A 21,004-nucleotide genomic window follows, 5' to 3' on the forward strand; every position below is an offset into this window, starting at 1 on the left:
CTGACCAGAAGTATTCAAAGAGATGAAAAGCAAGGACCTACATCCAAGATTACTCCAACCAGCAAAGCTATCATTTAGAATGGAAGGGCAGAAAAAGTACTTCCCACATAAGGTCAAGTTAAAGGAGTTCATCATCACCAAGCCCTTATTATATCGAATGTTGAAGGAACTTATCTAAGAAAAAAATCAAAACTATGAACAGTCAAGACAACAAACTCACAATTATCAACAACAGAATCTAAAAACAAAACGAAACACTGGGACTTTCACCAAGATGGAGGCGTAGGTGGAAACACTGTGCCTCCTCGCACAACCAAGTTTAAAGTCAACAAAGTTTTAGTAACAAAACCACAGCCAAAACACAGAAAATTGAACCACACGGAAGTCTAACAACAACGAACCATTCAGGGAGACCGGTAAGAGGGGCGGAGCCAGCAGCAGAGCAGAGTCTGGCAGGAGAGATCCCCTGAACCAACCCAGGCCCAGGCAGCTGTGGGCGGATCCCAGGTTTGGGGTAGCAACGGGTGGGCCCACTGAAGGGATAAGGCGGAAGGCTGACCATAGTATCACATTCACACACAGATAAACCAGTGAAAGAGTGAGCAGTGAGACAGACTACACAGGCCCAAACGGCTTTCAGGAAGCACCAGAGGGGACCACCATTGCCCCTCTTTGATCCCACCCCCACATACAGTGTCACAAACCAGCAACTCAGTTGGCCCGCCCTGGCAAACACCTAGGGCTCAGCTCCTCAAATGTAACAGGCACAAACAGACCAAAACATGGCTAAAGAAGAACTCAAAGCCCTATAGCCAAGAACTCTATGCAACCAAGAAATAGCCAACCTATCAGATGCACAGTTCAAAACACTGGTGATCAGGATGCTCACAGAACTGGCTGATTTTAGTCACAAATTAGAGGAACAAATGAAGACCAAACTAATTGAATTGAAGGGAAATGCACAGAAAACCAATATTAATGGAAAGGAAACTGGGACTCAAATCAATGGAGTGGACCAGAAGGAAGAAAACAATGACCAAACAGAAAACAATGAAGAAACAAGAACAAGAATTCAAAAAAATGAGGAGAGGCTTAGGAACCTCCAGGACATCTTTAAACGTTCCAACATCCGAATTATAGGGGTACCAGAGGGGAAGAGGAACAGTCACAAGTGGAAAAGTTATTTGAACAAATAATAAAGGAGAATTTCCCCAATCTGGCAAAGGAAATAGAATTCCAGGAAATCCAGGAAGCTCAGAGAGTCCCAAAGAAGTTGGACCCAAGAAGGAACACACCAAGGCACATCATCATTACATTAGCCAAGATTAAAATGAAGGAGAGAATCCTAGAAGCAGCAAGAGCTAAGGGGACAGTCACCTACAAAGGAGTTCCCATCAGACTGTCAGCAAATTTCTCACAAGAGACCTTACAGGCAAGAAGGGTCTGGAAAGAAGTATTCCAAGCCATGAAATCCAAAGACCTACAACCAAGATTGCTCTATCCAGCAAAGCTTTCATTTAGAATAAATAAAGTGCTTCTCAGATAAGATCAAATTCAAGGAGTTCATCATCACCAAGCCCTTATTATATAAGAAATGTTAAAGGGACATATCTAAGAAAAAGAAGTTAAAAAAAGATGAACAGTGAAAGGACAGCAAACTCACAGTTGTTATCAACCACACATAAAACAAAAGCAAACTAAGAGGACAGCTAGATCAGGAGCAGAACCATAGAAATGAAGATCACATGGAGGGTTAGCAACAGGGGAGTGGGAGAAGGAGAAGGGGGGAGAAGGTACAGACAATAAGTAGCATAGATGGTAGGTAGAAAATAGATAGGGGGTAGGGCAAGAATAGTATGGGAAATGTAGAATCTAAAGAACTTGAGACACGTGGTCATAAACTAAAAGGGGGGGATGGTGGGGGAGGGGGTGTGCAGGGTGGAGGGGAATGAAGGGGGAAATAGAACAACTGTAATGGCATAATCAATAAAATATATTTAAAAAATTAAAAATATATATCTATCAACAACTGAAAACAAACTAAGCAAACAAGAACAGGGACAGAATTATGGATATGGAGAGTGTTTTGATGGTTGATGGATGGAAGAGGTTGTGGGGCAATGGGTGAAGAGGTGAGGGGATTAAGAAGTACATATAGGTAGTCACAGAATGGCCATGCGGATGTAAAGTACAGTATAGGAAGTGAAGTAGTCAAAGAACTTACAAGCATGACCCATGGACATGAACAATGGTGTGTGGACTGCCTGAGATAGTGGGGAATGTTGGGTAGAGGGGGAAAAAGAGAAATATTAGGACAACTATAATAGCATAATAAATACACAATAATTTAAAAAAAATTCCAGCCCAGACTGGTGTGGCTCAGTGGGTTGGGCATTATACCGCAGACCAAAATGTTGTTGGTTCAATTCCTGGTCAGGGCACATGCCCAGGTTGTGGCCCATGCCCAGTTGGAGGCCTGAGAGAAGCAACTGACTGATGTTTCTCTCCCACTCTTCTAAAATTAAACAAAATCTTAAAAAAAAAGAAAAACAAAAACTTTCAGTTATAGGGAAAACGAAGAGAGAACTGACACAAGATATCTGAAAAGAAAGCAAATGATAAAAATTTAGGGGAAAAAAGAGAAAACAGCATTTATTAAGTACTAAATTTGGAATGAGTTTCTAACACTTAAAAATATCTATTTTTACTGTGGATTAGGAGCTAAATGAACTAAAATAAAGCTTAAATTCCATTCTCTATGTACCTGGTTTAGATTAATGATGATGATTCTTAATAACAGAGAAATTAGAAAGCAAGCTGCCTGAGAGATTAGCTTTTTAAAATTTTTATTAAAAAGAGATTCCCAGTGTTAGAAAAATATTTTCCTTGCTTGTCACACACAGTTATTTATCTGAATGTAGAAGAGGCAACATGGTAAGAGATATTCCTAGACTGAAGTCAGGACAACTGCGTTCAAACTACTACGCAACTCTTATTTGCTAGCTATTTAAATTAGAAAGGTTACCACTGCCTTCAAGATCCCAAGTCAAGCCCTGGCTGGGGTGGCTCAGTGGACTAAACACTGGCCTGCAGACCAAAAATTTCCTGGTTTGATTCCCCATCAGGGCACATGCCTGGGTTGCAGGCCAGGTCCTCTGCTGGGGGCATGCAAGAGGCTACTGATTGATGTTTCTCCCCTCCCTCCTTTCCCCCTCTCTAAAAAATAAAAATAAATAAAATCTTAAAAAAAAAATCCTGAGACATGTGTGTGCGTTTATCTATGTATGTATATATAAATGTGTGAGGATACAGGAAGATGGGGCACCTGGTCTGAGCAACTGTGGAACGATGGTGTCACTTTAAATGGAGAAATCCGGGGTAAGCTTTGGAGGGGTGCAGAAATCAAGAGTTGTGTTTTGAACACACTAAACTGGAAATTACAATAAAATTATTAACATTGATTAGGTACCAGGCAGTGGGCCCTGGCTGGCAGAGTATTCCTGTGCCATCCTCTTGTTTTAGGAATGAACATAACACCCCTACCACATCAGTAAGATCTTCACTGGGGTTTTTATTGGAATAATCGGGGCAGATAGTTTCTTTTTGCTTAGAGGCTGCTAGCTATGAGGTGCTTTAGGGGATCATTTTGGCTACCACATGGGAAGATCCTGTCTTTGAGAATAAAAACAATGCACAAGAAACACAGAATGATGAAGAGAGATGTGGAGAGATGGGAAGAGACAGTTCTATCTAAATAATATTAGTATCTGGATCTAGTCATGTTTAAAGCTAGATGCATTCCCAAACTTCTTAGCTAATGAAGCCAATAAATTCTACTTTTGGTTAAACTAGTTCAAGCTGAGTTTCTATTTCTTGCAACTAAGAGTCCTAACGAATTCACAAATCAAGAATAGCATATACTTACAAATAAAAGTTTATTTTTTTCACAGGAGAAATTCTTAATATTCAAATATTCTAGTCATTTTATCCTAAAAAAATCCCCCATCTTCCTGATTTGTTTAAATTACTTCTACTTAAGCCCTGGCTGGTGTAGCTCAGTGGATTGAGTATGGATCTGCAAACCAAGGGTTGCCGGTTTGATTCCCAGTCCAGGGTATATAAGGCCAGGTCCTCAGTAGGGGACATGTGAGAGGCAGCCGCACATTGATGTTTCTCTCCCTCTCTTTTTCCCGCCCTTCCTTGCTATCCAAAAATAAACAAATAGAATCTAAAAAAAATCTAATAAAAAAATTAAATTACTTGTACTTAAGCCTTTACTCTGGCCTTTCTGAAGACAAACTATGAGGATTACTTAATGTTACATTACTGATGCACTACTTTATTAAAAGCCTACTTTGTGTAAATAAGCAACAGCCTGCTGAGTTGGGGAATTTGACATATGGGAATCAAGCTGCCTCAAAATCAAAGCCATAGAAATCTTTGCCTAGTTTTTCCTGTTGATTTGAACTTACTTTAATAAGAGCATGCAAACTGTTCAGTTAACATTCTGAATTTGAAAAAGAGATCTACTCAATTGACATGACTAGGGACTGTTGATTTAAAGGACATTATCAATAATTAAAGATAAGTTTGTTTAAATCTTGACCTGAAATTCAATGCATGTAGCACAAGGAAATTAACTGGTTCAGTTATTATCAGGGATGATTTTGGATGACATTTTTAATAGAAACACTAGTAAATGGGTTCTGTGCTAGAAAAGAGTATGTTAGTACTCAAAGGGTCTTGACAGTTTAATGTTTCAAAGAGAACAATTAGATAAAGTTTCTATTGGTTTGTATTTTGAAGGAAATGCTATATATGCTTCTATTTTAAAGATATAATAAAATATAAAGAAAGATTAGACATAACACATTAAGAGCGACAGACAAACACTGTCAGGGGACAAAAATAATAAAATCCTTCTGATACTTCACTCTCAAAGAGGGGAGGAGAGACTCAAAATTTAAACTGTAAATGTTTACTGACAATGTTTCTGGCTTTACATCAGTTACCAGAGCTTGACCTTTATTTATCTATTAAATTTTATTTATCTATTTTTAGAGGGAGGGAAAGGGAAAGGAAAAGTGAGGAAGAGAAGTATCGATGTGTAGTTGATGAGCCCCTCACGGTCAAAACTCAGGCATGTGCCCTGACTGGGAATGAAAAGCCTTTTGAGGGTCTTAGGCCCTCAATGAGAATCTGAAATAAATATGAATCTGCTCCCCAGAAAAATCCATACATTTGTGAACATATTAATAAACAGATTATTAGTCCATTAATTAAAGAAAGTTTTATTATAAGAAATTCACTGAGTAACACCACATAAAAATTATAAAAACCAAAATTGAGAAGATTATTAGTTATCCCTTTTCTTTGATGCAAGATGAATAAAACTTTTAAAACGTGTCATTCCATGTTAAGGCAAAAAAACTCTTTTCCTTCTGAATGTTTCTCTTTAAATGTCTATTTCACACACATATTTGTGTGTTATTCTATGAGAATATATCATTTGCATTCAGAGTTTTTGGATTGATCTTTTCATATTTAGATAAAACACACAGATAAACTCCATTAAAACCATAAGAAACACAGCTTAGCTAATAAATTATTCTATTTCAATTTTTTTTTGCTAGCTTGGAATGCCATTTCTAAGGCTTTGATGCCAAAGGGAGTGAAGTCACTAAGATGAGTTGATAATACTGCAGTATAAGCATTTTCCTGTTGTCTTTTAAAAAAACTACATTTTTTTAATTTAAATTAATTTCTTAATGAAAAAGTAGAAGGCTGAAGTACAACAGTAGAGAAATCTCTGCAGAAGTGAGAAACTGAAGTTTCATGAATCATTTTCTATAGCTTTGAATAAATCTGAAAAAAGCACCAAACCCTTTAATAAGTTAGTAATTTGGTTATGTTCAAGTTTTTAAAAACTAGTTATCTTGTTATATATTCTAAAGCAAATAAATAGGACAGTTAGAATAATATATTCCTTGAGTACATTGGCAAAGTAGACAAATTATAAAAGGACAGTAAATATAAGGTTTTCCTAAAAAACTTGTAAGTAAATACTGTTATAATTCAATTTGATACTTGGCTTGGATAACAGTGTAAGAAAGATAAACAGAAGGAAATGTCAAAGGCTAGAGAAAGGATTTGGATTCCTTACCAGTTACCAGTGTTTTAAATGGATTAGAAATACAAATTATTAGCAAGTAGACACAAAAGTCTGGAGAAGTAATAAAAATGATTATTTATATAAAAAACAAGATTTTTAAAACACCCATTTTTAAAATTGTTCCTTAAAAAAACAGAGACCAGGCCAACCTAACGACAATCTCAACAAGCATCATGAGGCAATACTGCTAGTTTAAAAGGATCTAATGTTAGTGCTAGTAGATATGATTTTTAAAAATTCTTTAGAGCCCTGGTTGGTGTGGCTTAGTGGACAGAGTGCTGACCTGGGGAGTGAAAGGTTGCCATTTTGATTTCCAGTCAGAGCATATGCCTGTGTTGCAGGCCAGGTCCCCAGTAGGAGGCTCATGAGAAGCAACCACACACTGATGTTTCTCTCCCTCTCTACCTAAAAATAAATAAATAAATGAAGTCTTTAAAAAAAAAGGAATAAAAATTCTTTAGAGAACAGTCCACAAAAGTAAGCTCTCTCTCACTGTGACAGACCAATATGACTCTTGTTTAAATATGATTCTTCTAAGACACATTTTCCAATTAACAAGAGGAGTTGAGCTTTTTTTGGAGGAAGCTAGGAGAACAAAAGAAATACCAGAAATGATATAAAAAAAGATTTTAGGCTTAATGTTAAGGATTAGTAAAAAAAAAAAAAGGATAAATTCACCTTCATATGGAGTGATTAATATTAAATACACTTGAAAATTCAAAATAATGATGCTGATGTTTAGAAAAAACTGCATTAAGACATCTTTACTGAGTGTTGAAATAGAACCTGACATTAGCACAGGTGCATGTGGACTTATTTACATATGACATACTTCTCTTCAGTAATGCACTATTAATGTAGAAGGACACAGTTAAAGGGTCAACATGAGCATTTACATACCACAGGCTGTTTTGTGATGTCCACCAAGTCCTTAAGGTTATAATACTGATGTTTCTCAAAAGCCGAAAATAGCATGTCTAAAACATACTGCTTATCAGCTCGAGCTCGCTTTCCATCTTCTTTCTTTTTCCTTTCATACTCAATCTATGTGCAAAAGCAGAAGAAATAACAGCATCAATTCAACATAAACTGAAATACGTTCGTTTTTTTTTCAGCCATCCAAATAACTACTAGATTTTAAGCTGCAAGATAGCAAATGCCTGGGGTCCTGATTGCTCCCACAGCTCATCAGATCTTTGAGCCTTTAAGAAGTATTAGATTTGTATTAGTGCCAATCTATAAACCATTTTCATTATTTCCTAAATTTAGCTTTATGTAATGTATTCACTTCTCCTCCCAAAAGGCCTTCTTTGCCAAAATTCTATCAATTCAGTGTGGCTATTGGTTAACTCATACTGATCAGAAAGTCTAACTTTCTTTTGTTTTTGATTACCCCAAATACAGTAATTTCTCTAACAAATACAGTTCCATAGATGATGTTTTTCAAAATTCAGGATTTTAGGCACAGGCAGAGGGTAAAGAGGCTGGCAGATCATAGAACAGGATCTCTAGGAAGTGACAAGTTTGGGAAGCATTGGTAAAAGACTAAGAACATGGGCAGTTACAGGAGGCTGTTTCTCATTCCAAGTCCGTGACTTCCCTGAACTTGTTTCTTCTATTTGAAATGAAGTAAGCAATGGTACTAAGGGAATATATAAACTTACTTCTAGTGTTACCATCCAGAGACTTGTTCATTTGTAAAAAATTATCTTTTTTATTGAAAACATGCAAACTTTCAGTTGATTAAACTTTTAATTTTCTTAGAAACATTTGATTTTGATATGGCATCAGGAACTTGTTAGAAGAAATATATATTGTGATAGCATGGACGGAAGTGGAGAGCATTATGCTAAGTGAAATAAGCCAGGCAGTGAAAGACAAATACCATATGATCTCATCTTTAAGTGGAACCTAATGAACAAAACAAACAAATGGGCAAAACAGAACCAAAGGCATGGAAGCAAGGAACAAACTAATAGGGACCAGGGGGGAGGGGTGGGGAATAAGGGAGGAAAGAAGGAGAAGGGCCTAGTTCAAAAACTAGTTAGTATAAATGACCCATGGACATAGACGACAGGGTGGGGAGTGACTGTGGGAGTGGGGCAAGGCAGGGGAGAGCAACAGGGTAAAACTGGAACAACTGTAATAGAACAACAATAAAAAATAAAAATTGCAAAATGTTAAAAAAAAAACCCCAAAAACTGCATCGGCCCACCCGGGAAAATAAAGCATCAGCAGATGACAGCTGCCAGGGAACAATCTCCTCTGCATCGACTGGAATAACTATAATCTAGGGGCTACCTTCAAAAGTAATGAAATGCATTTCAAAATTTACAATAAATTACTGCATAAATTCCAGCCTCATATAGTTAAAAACTCACTCTTTATAACAATTATTATAAAAAATAAAACTTTCTACTGGCGCTAATATTAAAATTTTATTTTTAAAAAATTTTTATTAACTTTTTTCACCTGAGAATATGTTTTCTGATTTTTTGTTGTGTATTTCTTTTTTTTTAAATATATTTTATTGATTATGCCATTACAGTTGTCCCACTTCCCCCTTCATTTCCCTCCACCCAGCACCTTATCCCTCCCCCACATATCCACCCCTTTAGTTTATGTCCATGTGTCTCAAGTTCTTTAGATGCTGTATTTCCCCTACTATTCTTGTCGCCCCCCCCGTCTATTTTCTACCTACCATCTATGCTACTTATTCTCTGTACCTTCTCCCCCCTTCTCCTCCTCCTCCCACTCTCCTGTTGCTAACCCTCCATGTGATCTCCATTTCTATGGTTCTGCTTCTGATTTAGCTGTCCTCTTAGTTTGCTTTTGTTTTATGTATGGCTGTTAATAACTGTGTGTTTGCTGTCCTTTTACTGTTCATGTTTTTTTAACTTCTTTTTCTTAGATAAGTCCCTTTAACATTTCATATAATAAGGGCTTGGTGATGATGAATTCCTTGAATTTGATCTTATCTGAGAAGCACTTTATCTGCCCTTCCATTCTAAATGAAAGTTTTGCTGGATAGAGCAATCTTGGTTGTAGGTCATTAGATTTCATGACTTGGAATACTTCTTTCCAGACCCTTCTTGCCTGTAAGGTCTCTTTTGAGAAATCAGCTGACAATCGCGTGAAAATAAACTTCCACTCCATACACCCGAAAGCAGCTGAGTTGTTTTCTGTAACAATTGTACTTATAACTTTGTACAACAAGTGAAATTAATTCCATACATAAACTGTAAGTGATATGAACTAGTCTATTTAGAAGGCTACAGTGTTGAGATAATTTAATTTCTTCTCTTTTTAGTTCTTTTCCCTTTGGGCATGTTGTTTCGCACTGGTGCACTGGCATACTAGTATTGTAAGAAAACGATATGCAGCTCTGCCTGGTGTGGCTCAGTGGATAGAGCACTGGCCTGCAGAGCTAAAGGTCGCCAGTTTGATTCCTGTCAGGGCACATGCCTGGGTGGCAGGCCAGGTCCTCAGTTGGGGGAGTGTGAGAGGCAGCAGACCAATATATTTCTCATGCATTGGTGCTTCTCTCCCTATTTCTCCTTCCCCCTCTCTAAAAATAAATAAAACATTAAAAAAAAAAAAAAAGAAAACGATACTCAAAGCCAGATATTTAACTTGTTAGTGGCCACCACAAGATATTAATTAGTATGATAGTTACTGGACTAGAAAAGCTTTTATATTATGTGAATTTTCATTACTGAACTTATATGTATCCTCAATGATCTAGCTGTACAGTAATGTCAACTCAGAAATTTAAATGTAGTCTCCAGTTACAAATTTTTACAATCCAAAATATCCATCATATGCAATTTTATTTTAACAATAGAAGATAAATTATTCAAGACTGAAATACAACCAAATAATTAAAATCCATTGTAGATGTGATATAGAGATGTTCAAGTGTCATTATTGAAACTTTAATTATTAAAATTATAAGTCACTCACTGCCAATTAAAATATTATAACACAGATGTCTGTAAATTCTAGATCGTTCTTTGCAGAAATACTTTGATTGCTCTGTCAAGGCCGTCTTTGTGGAGGCTTTTAACTTTTGAAGCAAGCAGGATAACCTTGATTATCATGATTTGCATTTTAAATCTTTATGAAAGATCCCTGCCCCCAATGCTTCTATTTCTACTTAGTGTGTCAAAATTAATTCTTTAGAGTCAGTGACACTCCTTGGTGTGCAAATTCAAATGGATGTAGCATGTAGTATGTTGATACAAAAGCACGTAGTATGTTGATACTACAATAGGCAAATATTGCTGAAAAGCCTCTATGATACAGTCCTGCAGACATCTATTTTAATCAGTAAAATTCTAAATTTATATATATAATTAAAAAACAGTAATAGCCCTCCCACTACCCCTTTCCCCCTCAATAACTTTAGTTCTGAAGACTAACACAATTGGTTATCACATTAAAGGAACTAGAGTATAAATATAAAACAAATTTTCTCTCGAGTTCTCTACTACTTTCTGACCAAGAGCTCTTGTGGGAGGAATGGAGGGTGGGGCAGAGAGAAAGGAGAGAAGACTATAAAAAGTTCCTGTGTCTTTGGATCATTGGCTGCATGCTAGAATTATCCAGGGGACTTGAAAATTTCAAGACAGCTGGCTTCCACATCATATCAATTGAATCAATCTCTAGAGGTATTTTTCTTTTTTAAAAAGCTTCTTAGGTGATTCTAGCTGGGGTACAGCCAGTACTAAGTACCTCTACCTAGACAACAGAGGACATGATTCCTCATGAGAAAAAGTCTTTAACACAGTGGACTATTTATAAGAATGCTGTGAAATTTACACAAGCTAGATGATAATGTCCACAAAGTTAACCAAAACACACATACTAAAGCACCCTTACTTGTGTTAGGCCCGGAATTAGATAAAAGTAGTCAAGAGGAACAAGGAACCCGAGGCAGGCTCCAGACTCAGCAAGGAAGATAGAAAATACAAAAAGTACAAAGAGTGCTGAACAAGATACCCGCCTGTGCATGACCTTGTCTTTGCAGAAAAGTATCCATTGTTGCAAGCAGAGAACATAGCCATATGTGTCCTCTCGAGATAGCCAATTGCTAACAGCTACGTCTGCTTCTGTATTTGCTTGCTTGCTCACCCCAATAAAAACCCTAGGCTGTAAGTATCAGGCGCGACTGTCATTTGCAGCCCTTTCTGGGCACCGCGTCTCCGGACACCTCGAGAGTTCACCCCTGTGCAGGTAAAGCTTTGGCCAATAAAGTTCCATCTTAAACTCCTGAAAGTTTCTGATCATTTGTTGCTCACGTTGGTGGATGCCACACTTGCAATCAGAGATGGAGGAAGTTGGAAGGAATATTTCACATTAGCTAACTCCATATTTTGATTATGTACGTCAGCTAAAAATTTAAAGCATAAACTGTATGTATGTATATCTATTTGTAAATTGTAAAAATACACTGTTAATATGCATACATATTATAAAGTATACACAAACAAAAAAGTATAAAGAGATAAAATAAGAAGAAAACAACATTTTAAATTTTAATTTGTCAAAATTACAAAACACTTTTGTTTGCTCTCAAGTATAGTGATCTGTCGTGTTTTGGGTGCTTAGTTTTTAAATGAGTTGCAAACTCCTAGCTTCGCACCAGTAACACCTAATCTAATTAAGGTACAACACACACACACCCTCCCAACCCCCCCACCAACACACACACACACACCAAGGGTTCGCTATGGTTACTTTCAGCAAGCAGGCAATACTTAAAACAGTGCTGTGCCAGCTGGTTGCCAGCTGGGGTTCTGCCGCTGGGAGAAGAAAAGCCAAAAGCCGGAGGAAGGAACATTTTTTTCTTTATCTGTATTTAGGGAGCACCTCCAAAAGCAACAACTTCCTAACCTCTGGTAACCTAACACTTTTTCAACTACAGCCTTCCATTTTGTATTCCAATACCATTGATAACCAACTCCCTATATTAAATCCCTTTCTGCTTGAAATATCTAGTTGTTTTTGTTTCTATGATAGATATTAACTGAATCATCACTGAAGAAAGGACAAGCCTTATTTATAAAAATATTTTATTTATTTATTTTTAGGGAGGGGTAGGGAGGGAGAAAGAGAGGGAGAGAAACATCCATGTGTGGTTGCCTCTCATGCATCCCTTACTAAGGACCTGGTCCACAACCCAGGCATGTGCCTCAGTTGGGAACTGAACTGGTGACCCTTCTGTTCACAGGCCAGCACTCAATTCACTGAGCCACACCGGCCAGGGTACAACAAGCCATATTTAAAATGACATCAATAACCTCCTTTTTGGAAGGGCCAAGTTCTTGTCAGATTGGATTTCATCATCTTTTCTATACCATAAAGTGACTCATAAACAGCTCATTTTAGAAGTAAAAGAAATGTCAATTTTTCTACTTTCTTGTTCACATACATGTGCTTTATTAGTATTACCTTTAATCTACAGTTTCTTTGCAGGTATCCTTTAAAGCCATCTGCCCATTTTTTCAGATTGAGTTTAATTAATAAAAGATACTATAAATCTGTAAATTCCTGAATTTAGCAGCAAGCCTAAAAAGCTGAAAGTGCCATTGTCAACCCCTCTGTGTTGTACATTTTCTACCCTTCTGCTGAAAAATGACTGACTAATGAAATTTTGACTAGCACAGGACTGCACAAGGGTGCCAGGATCAATTCACATAGTAAATATTTCTAAAGCTCAACCTCTTTCCTTTATTAGGTAAAAAACAAGATAAATACAAGTTTGAATATTTCCCACCCCTTCACTCAATAGGTCCTCTTATAAATCCTACTTAGAAAACAGATTATTTCTCAGTTTATTTTCCCTACTTCATAGAACAGGGGAAGGGGAATTTAACATTACAATATTTGCAAAGCGTAGGACTGAACAATTTCCTAAAGGTTCCCAATATTAATATATTAAATGCAGTGTCAATTTTTAAAAGGGAGGGATATAATCAGAATCTATAAATTCCTTTAACTCAGAATCCTTTATACAACAACTTTTTTTTCAAAGAGTTTCACAAAATTAGTGTTTAAAAAAACTTTGGAAAATATTGACCTACATGAAGTGGTTCAAAGCTGACACACTTAATAAAGATTTAAGGAAGAGGAAAGGCAGCTAAAAGAGAAACCTGACAGTTTATATCTTAGTAAGAGGAGAGTTTTCAGGGTCAACCATTCAAGGAAGAAATAAGAAGAGATTAGGCTAGGACCTGCTGGGGTAGCTCAGCTGATTGGAGCACTGTCCCAATATACTGAAGTTGCAGATTCAATCCCAGGTCAGAGCACATACAAGAAAGAACCAACCAATAAATGCATATATGGAACAACAAATTGATGTTTCTCTACCCAACCCCTTCTCTCTCTAAAATCAATTTAAAAAAAGAGGTAAGGCAAACTGTATAACTCTTTTTGACCCAATAAATATTTTCTGAATGGCAAATATGTAGGTACTATGTCCTAGATAGTTTGTGAACTAAAGAGATAAATTTAAATGTAATTTTTAGAATAGCACCAGGCATAAAGCAGGAATTCAAATATCTGGAGATGATTTTACACACACACACACACACACACACACACACACACACACACACACTTTTTCTATGCGGGTGAAAAGTTTCTGGAGGTAAATGCAAGGTGGTTTCTTTCTGATAAAATGGAGAGATACAGTTTTACAAGTACATAATATTTCCCACCTCCTCTTTTATTTTTTGCACTCATTTCTCCCTTATTTGATCCTGAAAATGTATTTTAAAAACTGCAACTGTTAGAAAAAAATACTGGGCTTCATGTTTATACAGTTATGCCTGGCAAAACTTTGAAAACATTTCAACATTATATTGCATTAAAAAATTTTTAAATCTAATTATCTTGATTACACAACATCTAAGTCATTCTTGTTGAATTATGTTGATATTTCACAATCTTTTAAAAATTAATGTTCTTGATGATTCAGGGTGGCAGAAGAATAGGTGGAAGCTACATTAACTCCTCCCAGGACCAAAATGGATTACAACTAAATCATAGAAAAATCATCCTGAATAACCAATTGAAGACCACCTGGAGAGAACCCTTATAACCAAGGACTTACAGAAGAAACTACGTTGCTAAATAGAGACTGGTAGGCAGTGCAGAAGTGTGAGAGGGCTGGCTGGGCTCCCATGGGCAGCAGATGAAGTTCTGGAAGGATATTTGAGTGGCTAGCGGGTATTACCTCTGAGGACTGTAGGGTCTAAACAGCAAGCTGGGCTCTCCAGCCTAGGGAGCCAGAACAAGAAAAGGTGCCTACATAACATCCAGATGTGAAAAGCATGAAGGAATCTGTCTACCAGAGAGAGACAGCTAGAGACATAGCCATCCTCTTTAAGGGCCAATACGCAAAATTACATTTGCAGCCGCTTACTCCAGACTCTGGTGGAGGGAGGGCAGAGTGGTCTAGAGCCAGGAGAGGAGAGTTGGGTTGGTGCCTCTGAGGACAGAGCTGAAGGGTCAGCCAGCATGATCCCCGTGCTCAGTAAATACCCATACAGCAGAAACCATCTTTCTCAGGTACAGCATTCCTCTCCATGCAGAATTAGCCTAGCGGGGAAGCAAATGCCCAACCTGCAGAAATCTTACTTGCCCTTCCCTGTGGAGTTTAAGCCCTGCGAAGAAGTATGCCAGAAGCTCTTTCAATGACTAAAGTTAACAGGCAGCCTGCAGGAAGAGGAATATATCTGGGTGATTTTAGATTTGTCTCGACCCTTCCCCAGGCCCAGTGCTGGTAAAACCCAGCCTGGGAACAGAGCAGGTACCAAGGCCCAGCAGAGAAAGACACAAGTTGTGGACTGCTGATAGTGCCAAACAGGTTGCCCAGGGCCAGTCACAGGCAGCATGTGACACAGTCATTGCAGATCTACGTAACACATAGAAGCAGCCAAAAGGAAAAGACAAAAAAAGAACCAGAATGAAAGAACAGGAGAATTCTCTAGAGGAGAGCTAAATAGAATAGGGGCAAGCAATTTATCAGATACAAGGTTCCTATAATAATTATAAGAATGCTCAACAGCATGAAAAATGCAAAGAATCCAGAAAAAAGGACCAGTGAGATATAAAGAATGAAGTATCTGAAATAAATAAAACACTGAAGGAATAAATAGTAGGGTAGATGAAGCAGAGGCTCAGATCAGCAATTTGGAAGATAAGGCAGAAAAAGAACAATCAGAGAAGTAAAAAGAAAAAAGAATAAAAAAATGAGGATAGTTAAAGTGACTTCTGGGACAACATGAAGTGTAACAACATCCACATCATGGAGATACCAGAAGGAAAAGACTGAGCAAGGCATTAAGAACCTCTTTGAAGAGGGACTTCTGCCAAGATGGAGGCATAGGTGGAAACACTGTGCCTCCTTGGACGACCAAGTTTTTTTTTAAAAATATTTTCTTTATTTATTTTTAGAGAGAGGGGAAGGGAAGGAGAAAGAGTGGGAGAGAAACATCAATGTGTGGTTGCCTCTCATGTGTCCCCTGCCGGGAACTGGCCTGCAACCCAGGCATGTGCCCTGACTGGGAATCGAACCGTGATACTCTGGTTCGCAGGCCCCCGCTCAATCCACTGAGCTACGCCAGCCAGGGTGACGACCAAGTTTAAAAACAACAAAGTTTTAGCAACAAATATGCAGCCAAACCACAGAAAACTGAATTATATAAAAGTCTGGCAACAACCAACCCTTCAGCCACACCTGTAAGAGGGGCAGAACCAGCAGCAGAGCAGGGACGGGCAGGAAAGATCCACTGAACCAACCCAGGTGCACAACCCAGGTGCACAGGCATCCGTGGGGAGATCCCAGGTGTGGAGTAGCAGTGGGTGGACCCACTGAGGGTGCAAGGCGGCGGAACCACTGAGGACTGACCACAGTCACACATTCGTGTGGAGATAAACTGGTGAAGGAGTGAGCAGTGAGATGGACCTCGCAGGCCCCAGTGGCGGGAAGCAACAGAAAGGACGGCCACTGTCCCTCTCTGACCCTGCCCCCACATACAGCGTCACAAACCAGCAATCTGGGTGGCCCCTCTCTCACCCCGCCCCCACATACAGCATCATAAACCAGCGACCTGGGTGGCCCTGCCCTGGTGAACACCTAAGGCTCCGCTCCTCATATGTAACAGATGCAAACAGAGCAAAACATTATGGCTCAAGAAGAACTCAAAGCCCAGAGTCCATAACTCTAAGTGAACAAGAAATTGCCAACCTATCAGAGGCACAGTTCAAAACACTGGTGATCAGGATGCTCACAGAACTGATTGATTTTAGTCACAAATTAGAGGAACACATGAAGGCTAAACTAATTGGAATGAAGGGAAATGCACAGAAAACCAATAGTAATGGAAAGGAAACTGGGACTCAAATCAATGGAGTGGACCAGAAGAAAGCAAATAATGGCCAAACAGAAAAGAGTCAAGAAGCAAGAATTCAAAAAAATGAGGAGAGTCTTAGGAACCTTCAGGACATCTTTAAATGTTCCAACATCCGAATTATAGGGGTACCAGAAGGGGGAAAGGAACAGCCACCAGTGGAAAAGTTATTTGAACAAATAATAAAGGAGAATTTCCCCAATCTGGCAAAGGAAATAGAATTCCAGGAAATCCAGGAAGCTCAGAGAGTCCCAAAGAAGTTGGACTCAAGAAGAAACACACCAAGGCACATCATAATTACATTAGCCAAGATTAAAATGAAGGAGAGAGTCCTAGAAGCAGCAATAGATAAGGGGACAGTCACCTACAAAGGAGTTCCCATCAGAATGTCAGCTGATTTCTCAAAAGAGACCTTGAAGGCAAGAAGGGGCTGGAAAGAAGTATTCCAAGTCATGAAATCCAAAGACCTACATCCAAGATTGCTCTATCCAGCAAAGCTTTCATTTAGAATGGAAGGGCAGATAGAGTGCTTCCCAGATAAGATCAAATTCAAGGAGTGTATCACCACTAAGCCCTTATTATATGAAATGTTAAAGGGACTTATTTAAGAAAAAGAAGATAAAAAAGATGAACAGTGAAAGGACAGCAAACTCACAGTTATTAAGAACCACACGTAAAACAAAAGCAAACTAAGAGGACAGCTAGATCAGGAGCAGAACCATAGAAAAGAAGATCACATGGAGGATTAGCAACAGGGGAATGGGAGAAGGAGAAGGGGGGAGAAGGTACAGAAAATAAGTAGCATAGAAGGTAGGTAGAAAATAGATGGGGGAGGGCAAGAATAGTATGGGAAATGTAGAATCTAAAGAACTGAGACATGTGGTCATAAACTAAAGAGGGGGAGTGGAGTGGGAGGGGTGCAGGGTGGAGGGGAATGAGGGGGAAAATAGAACAACTGTAATGGCATAATCAATTAAATATTTTTTTTTAAAAAAGAACCTCTTTGAATAAATAATGACAGAAAGCTTCCCTAACCTGGTTAAGGAAAAAGACACACAAGTCCAGGAAGTTCAGAGAGTCCCAAAACAAGATGAACCCAAAAATCCCACACCAAAATTCATCATAATTAAAACAACAAAGCTTAAAGACAAAGAATCTTAAAAGCTGCAAGAGAAAGGCCATTAGGTACCTATAAGGGAGCTCCCATAAGACTGGCAACAGTTTTCTCCACAGAAACATTTCCAGCCAGAAGGGATTGGGCATGAAATCTTCAAGGTGATGAAAAGTAAGGACACACAACTAAAGCTATTTACCCAGCAAGGCTATGATTTAAAACTGAAGGAGAAATAAAGACCTTCCCAGACAAGAAAAAGTAGAGGAGTTTGTTAGCAACAAAATAGCACTGCAACAAATATTAAAGGGTGTACGTTAAGAAGAAGATGAGCCCTGATAATGTGGCTCAATGGACTGTTCACAGGCCTGTGAACCAAAAGTTCATAGGTTCAGTTCCTAGTCAGGGCACATGCCTGGATTGTGGGCCAGGTTCCCCAGTTGGGGGCGTGCTGGAGGCATGTGAGAGGCAACCAATCTATGTATCTCTCATACATTCCTCACTTTGACACATCTCTCACTTTCTCCCTCCCTTCCCTTCTCTCTCAGAAGTAAATAAATAAAAAAGAAGAAAAAAAGATAGAAACCCAGAAAGGTAGTTAAAAAAAATAAAATGGCAATAACTATTTTATCTATCAATGATCACTTTAAATGTAAACACCTTAAATGTTCCAATCAAAAGATGTAGGGTTGCTGACTGGATAAGAAAACAAGATCCATATATATGCAGTCTTCCAGAGACCCATATCAGAATGAGAGATATATGTAGACTAAAATAAAGATAAGAAAAATCTGACAAAATAGACCCTAAAACCAAGGCTATAGTAAGATACAAAGAATACTACATAATGATAAAGGGAACAATCCAACAAGAGAATAGGACTCTAACAAACATTTATGCACCCAAAATAGGAGCATCTAAATATGTAAAGTAAATCGTAATGGACATAAAGGAAGAGGCTGACAGAAACACAGTCATAGTAGAGGATTTTAACACACCACTGACTTCAACTGACAGATCTTCCAGAGAGAAGATCAACAAGGAGATGGTAGCCTTAAATGACTCACTAGATCAAATGGATTAACTGGTATCTTCACAGTATTTCACCCCAAAGCAGCAGAATTCTTTTCAAGTGCACATAGAATGTTTCCTAGTATAGGCTACTAATTAGGATGTGAAACAAGTCTCAATAAATTTAAGAAGATGGAAATCTCTTCAAGTATCTTCTCTGACCATAATGCTATGAAACTAGAAATTGATCACAATAAGAAAACTGAAAAACACACAAAAACACTGAAGCTAAATAACACATTACTAAACAATGAATGGTTCAACAATGAAATCGAGGAATAAATCAAAAGAATTCTGGAAAAAAATGAAAATGAGAATACAACTCAAAACCTGTCGAACACAGGGAAAACAGGCCTCAGAGGGAAATTCATAGCATTACAGAAGTATCTCAAGACACAAGGAAAAGATCAAATAATCTAACTTCATAATTAGAAGACTAGAGTCTAAAAAAAAAGGTACAAAAGATCAATGAATCCACCAGCTGGTTCTTTGAAAACATAAACTGATTTTGACTGACAAATCTTTAACTAAATCATCAAGAAAAAAAGAGGACACAAATAAATAAAATCAGAAGTGAAAGAGGAGAAGTAACAACTGACACCAAAGAAATACTAAGGATTGTAAGAAAATATTACAAACAATTATATGCCAACAAATTGGACAATCTGGATGGAATGGATAAATTCCTAGAAACACACAATCTTCCAAAACTAAATGAGGAAGAATCAGAAAATGTGAATAGATTATACCTAGTGAAATTGAAGCAGTAATCAAAAACTTCAAAAGAACAAAATTCCTGGACTGGATGGCTTCCAAGATGAATTTTACTCAAAAAAAAAGCTAACACCTTTCCTTCTTCTCAAACTATTCCAAAAATGTTTAAGAGGAGGGATGCCAAGCTTATTTTATGAGACCACCATTATCCTAATTCCAAAAGTATATAAAGACATTCCAAAGAAAGAAACTTATAGGCCAATATCCCTGTGAACATAGATGCTAAAATCCTCAACAAAATATTGAGCCATATATCAAAAAGATGATACACCATGATTAACTGGGATTTATTCTGTGGATGCAAGGTTGGTACAATACCTGTAAATCAATAAACATGATACAATACATAAACAAAATGATGGATGAAAACCACACTATCATATCAACAGATGCAGAAAAGCATTTCATAAAATCAAGCACTGATTAATGATAAAAATGCTCAGCAAAATGAGAATACAGAGAACATGTCTCAAAGTAATAAAGGCCATATATGACAGACCCACAGCCAACATTATATTCAATGGGCAAAAACTACAAGCAGTTGCTTAAAATCAGGAATAAGACAGGGATATTTGCTTTTACCACTCTTATTCAACAGCAATCAGAAAAGAAGGAGAAATAAAAGGCATCCAAATTGGAAAAGAAGAAGTAAACTGTCTTTGTTTGCAGATGACATGATACTGTACACAGAGAACCCTAAAGATTCCACCAAGAAACTACTAGGAATAATCAATGAATCCAGCAAAGTAACAGGATACAAAATTAATACCCAGAAATCAGTTGTATTTTTATATGCCAATGATGAACTAACAGAGAAATTAAGAAAACAATTCCATTCACAACTGCTTCGAAAAGAATTTTACAAATCTTGGAATAAACCTAACCAAAGATATAAAAGATCTGTACAAAGAAAATTTTAAGACAGTAAAGAAAAAAAATGAAGATGACACAAATAAGTGGAAGCATATACCATGTTCTTGGATAAGAAGAAGTAACATCATTAAAATGTTCATACTACCCAAAGCAATCTATAGATTCAATGCCATTCTTATCAGGATACCAATGACATACTTCACAGAACTATAAAAAATATTTCAAAAATACATATGGAACTACAAAGATCCCAAATAGCAACAGTGATCTTGAGAAAGGAGACCAAATTTGGAGAAATCATGCTAACCAAATATCAACCTATATTATAAAGCACTGGTAATCAAAACAGCATGGTACTCGCATAAAAAGATACACACTGCTCAACTGAACAGAACAAAGAGCCTATAAATAAACCCATGATGACATTATAGACAATTAATATTGTTTGTTTTCTTTTAAAGATTTTATTTATTTATCTTTAGAGGGGAAGGGAGGGAGAGAGGGAGAGAAATATCAATGTATGGTTGCCTCATGTACGTCCCGTGTTGGGAACTGGCCGGCAACCCAGGCATGTGCCCTGACTGG

At 37.7% G+C, this 21,004-nt stretch overlaps 1 protein-coding gene across 2 annotated transcripts in view; it reads right to left on the reverse strand.

The window, feature by feature from the left end:
• Positions 1-21,004, reverse strand: part of GTF2F2 (general transcription factor IIF subunit 2) — a 171,855-nt gene that overhangs the window by 12,707 nt on the left and 138,144 nt on the right. Inside the window, exons 7-8 of one of the 2 annotated variants that reach the window (XM_053665402.1) lie at positions 7,073-7,216; positions 6,456-6,577 (exon numbers count right to left, since the gene is read on the reverse strand). In XM_053665402.1, the coding sequence (XP_053521377.1) occupies positions 6,456-6,577; positions 7,073-7,216 (266 nt within the window). The remainder of the gene's footprint in view (positions 1-6,455; positions 6,578-7,072; positions 7,217-21,004) is intronic. The other variant, XM_037147365.2, reaches the window with a different exon arrangement.

This window comes from Artibeus jamaicensis, unplaced genomic scaffold, assembly GCF_021234435.1.
Source record: "Artibeus jamaicensis isolate MK-2021 breed Jamaican fruit bat unplaced genomic scaffold, CSHL_Jam_final contig_414, whole genome shotgun sequence".
NCBI lineage: Eukaryota > Metazoa > Chordata > Mammalia > Chiroptera > Phyllostomidae > Artibeus > Artibeus jamaicensis.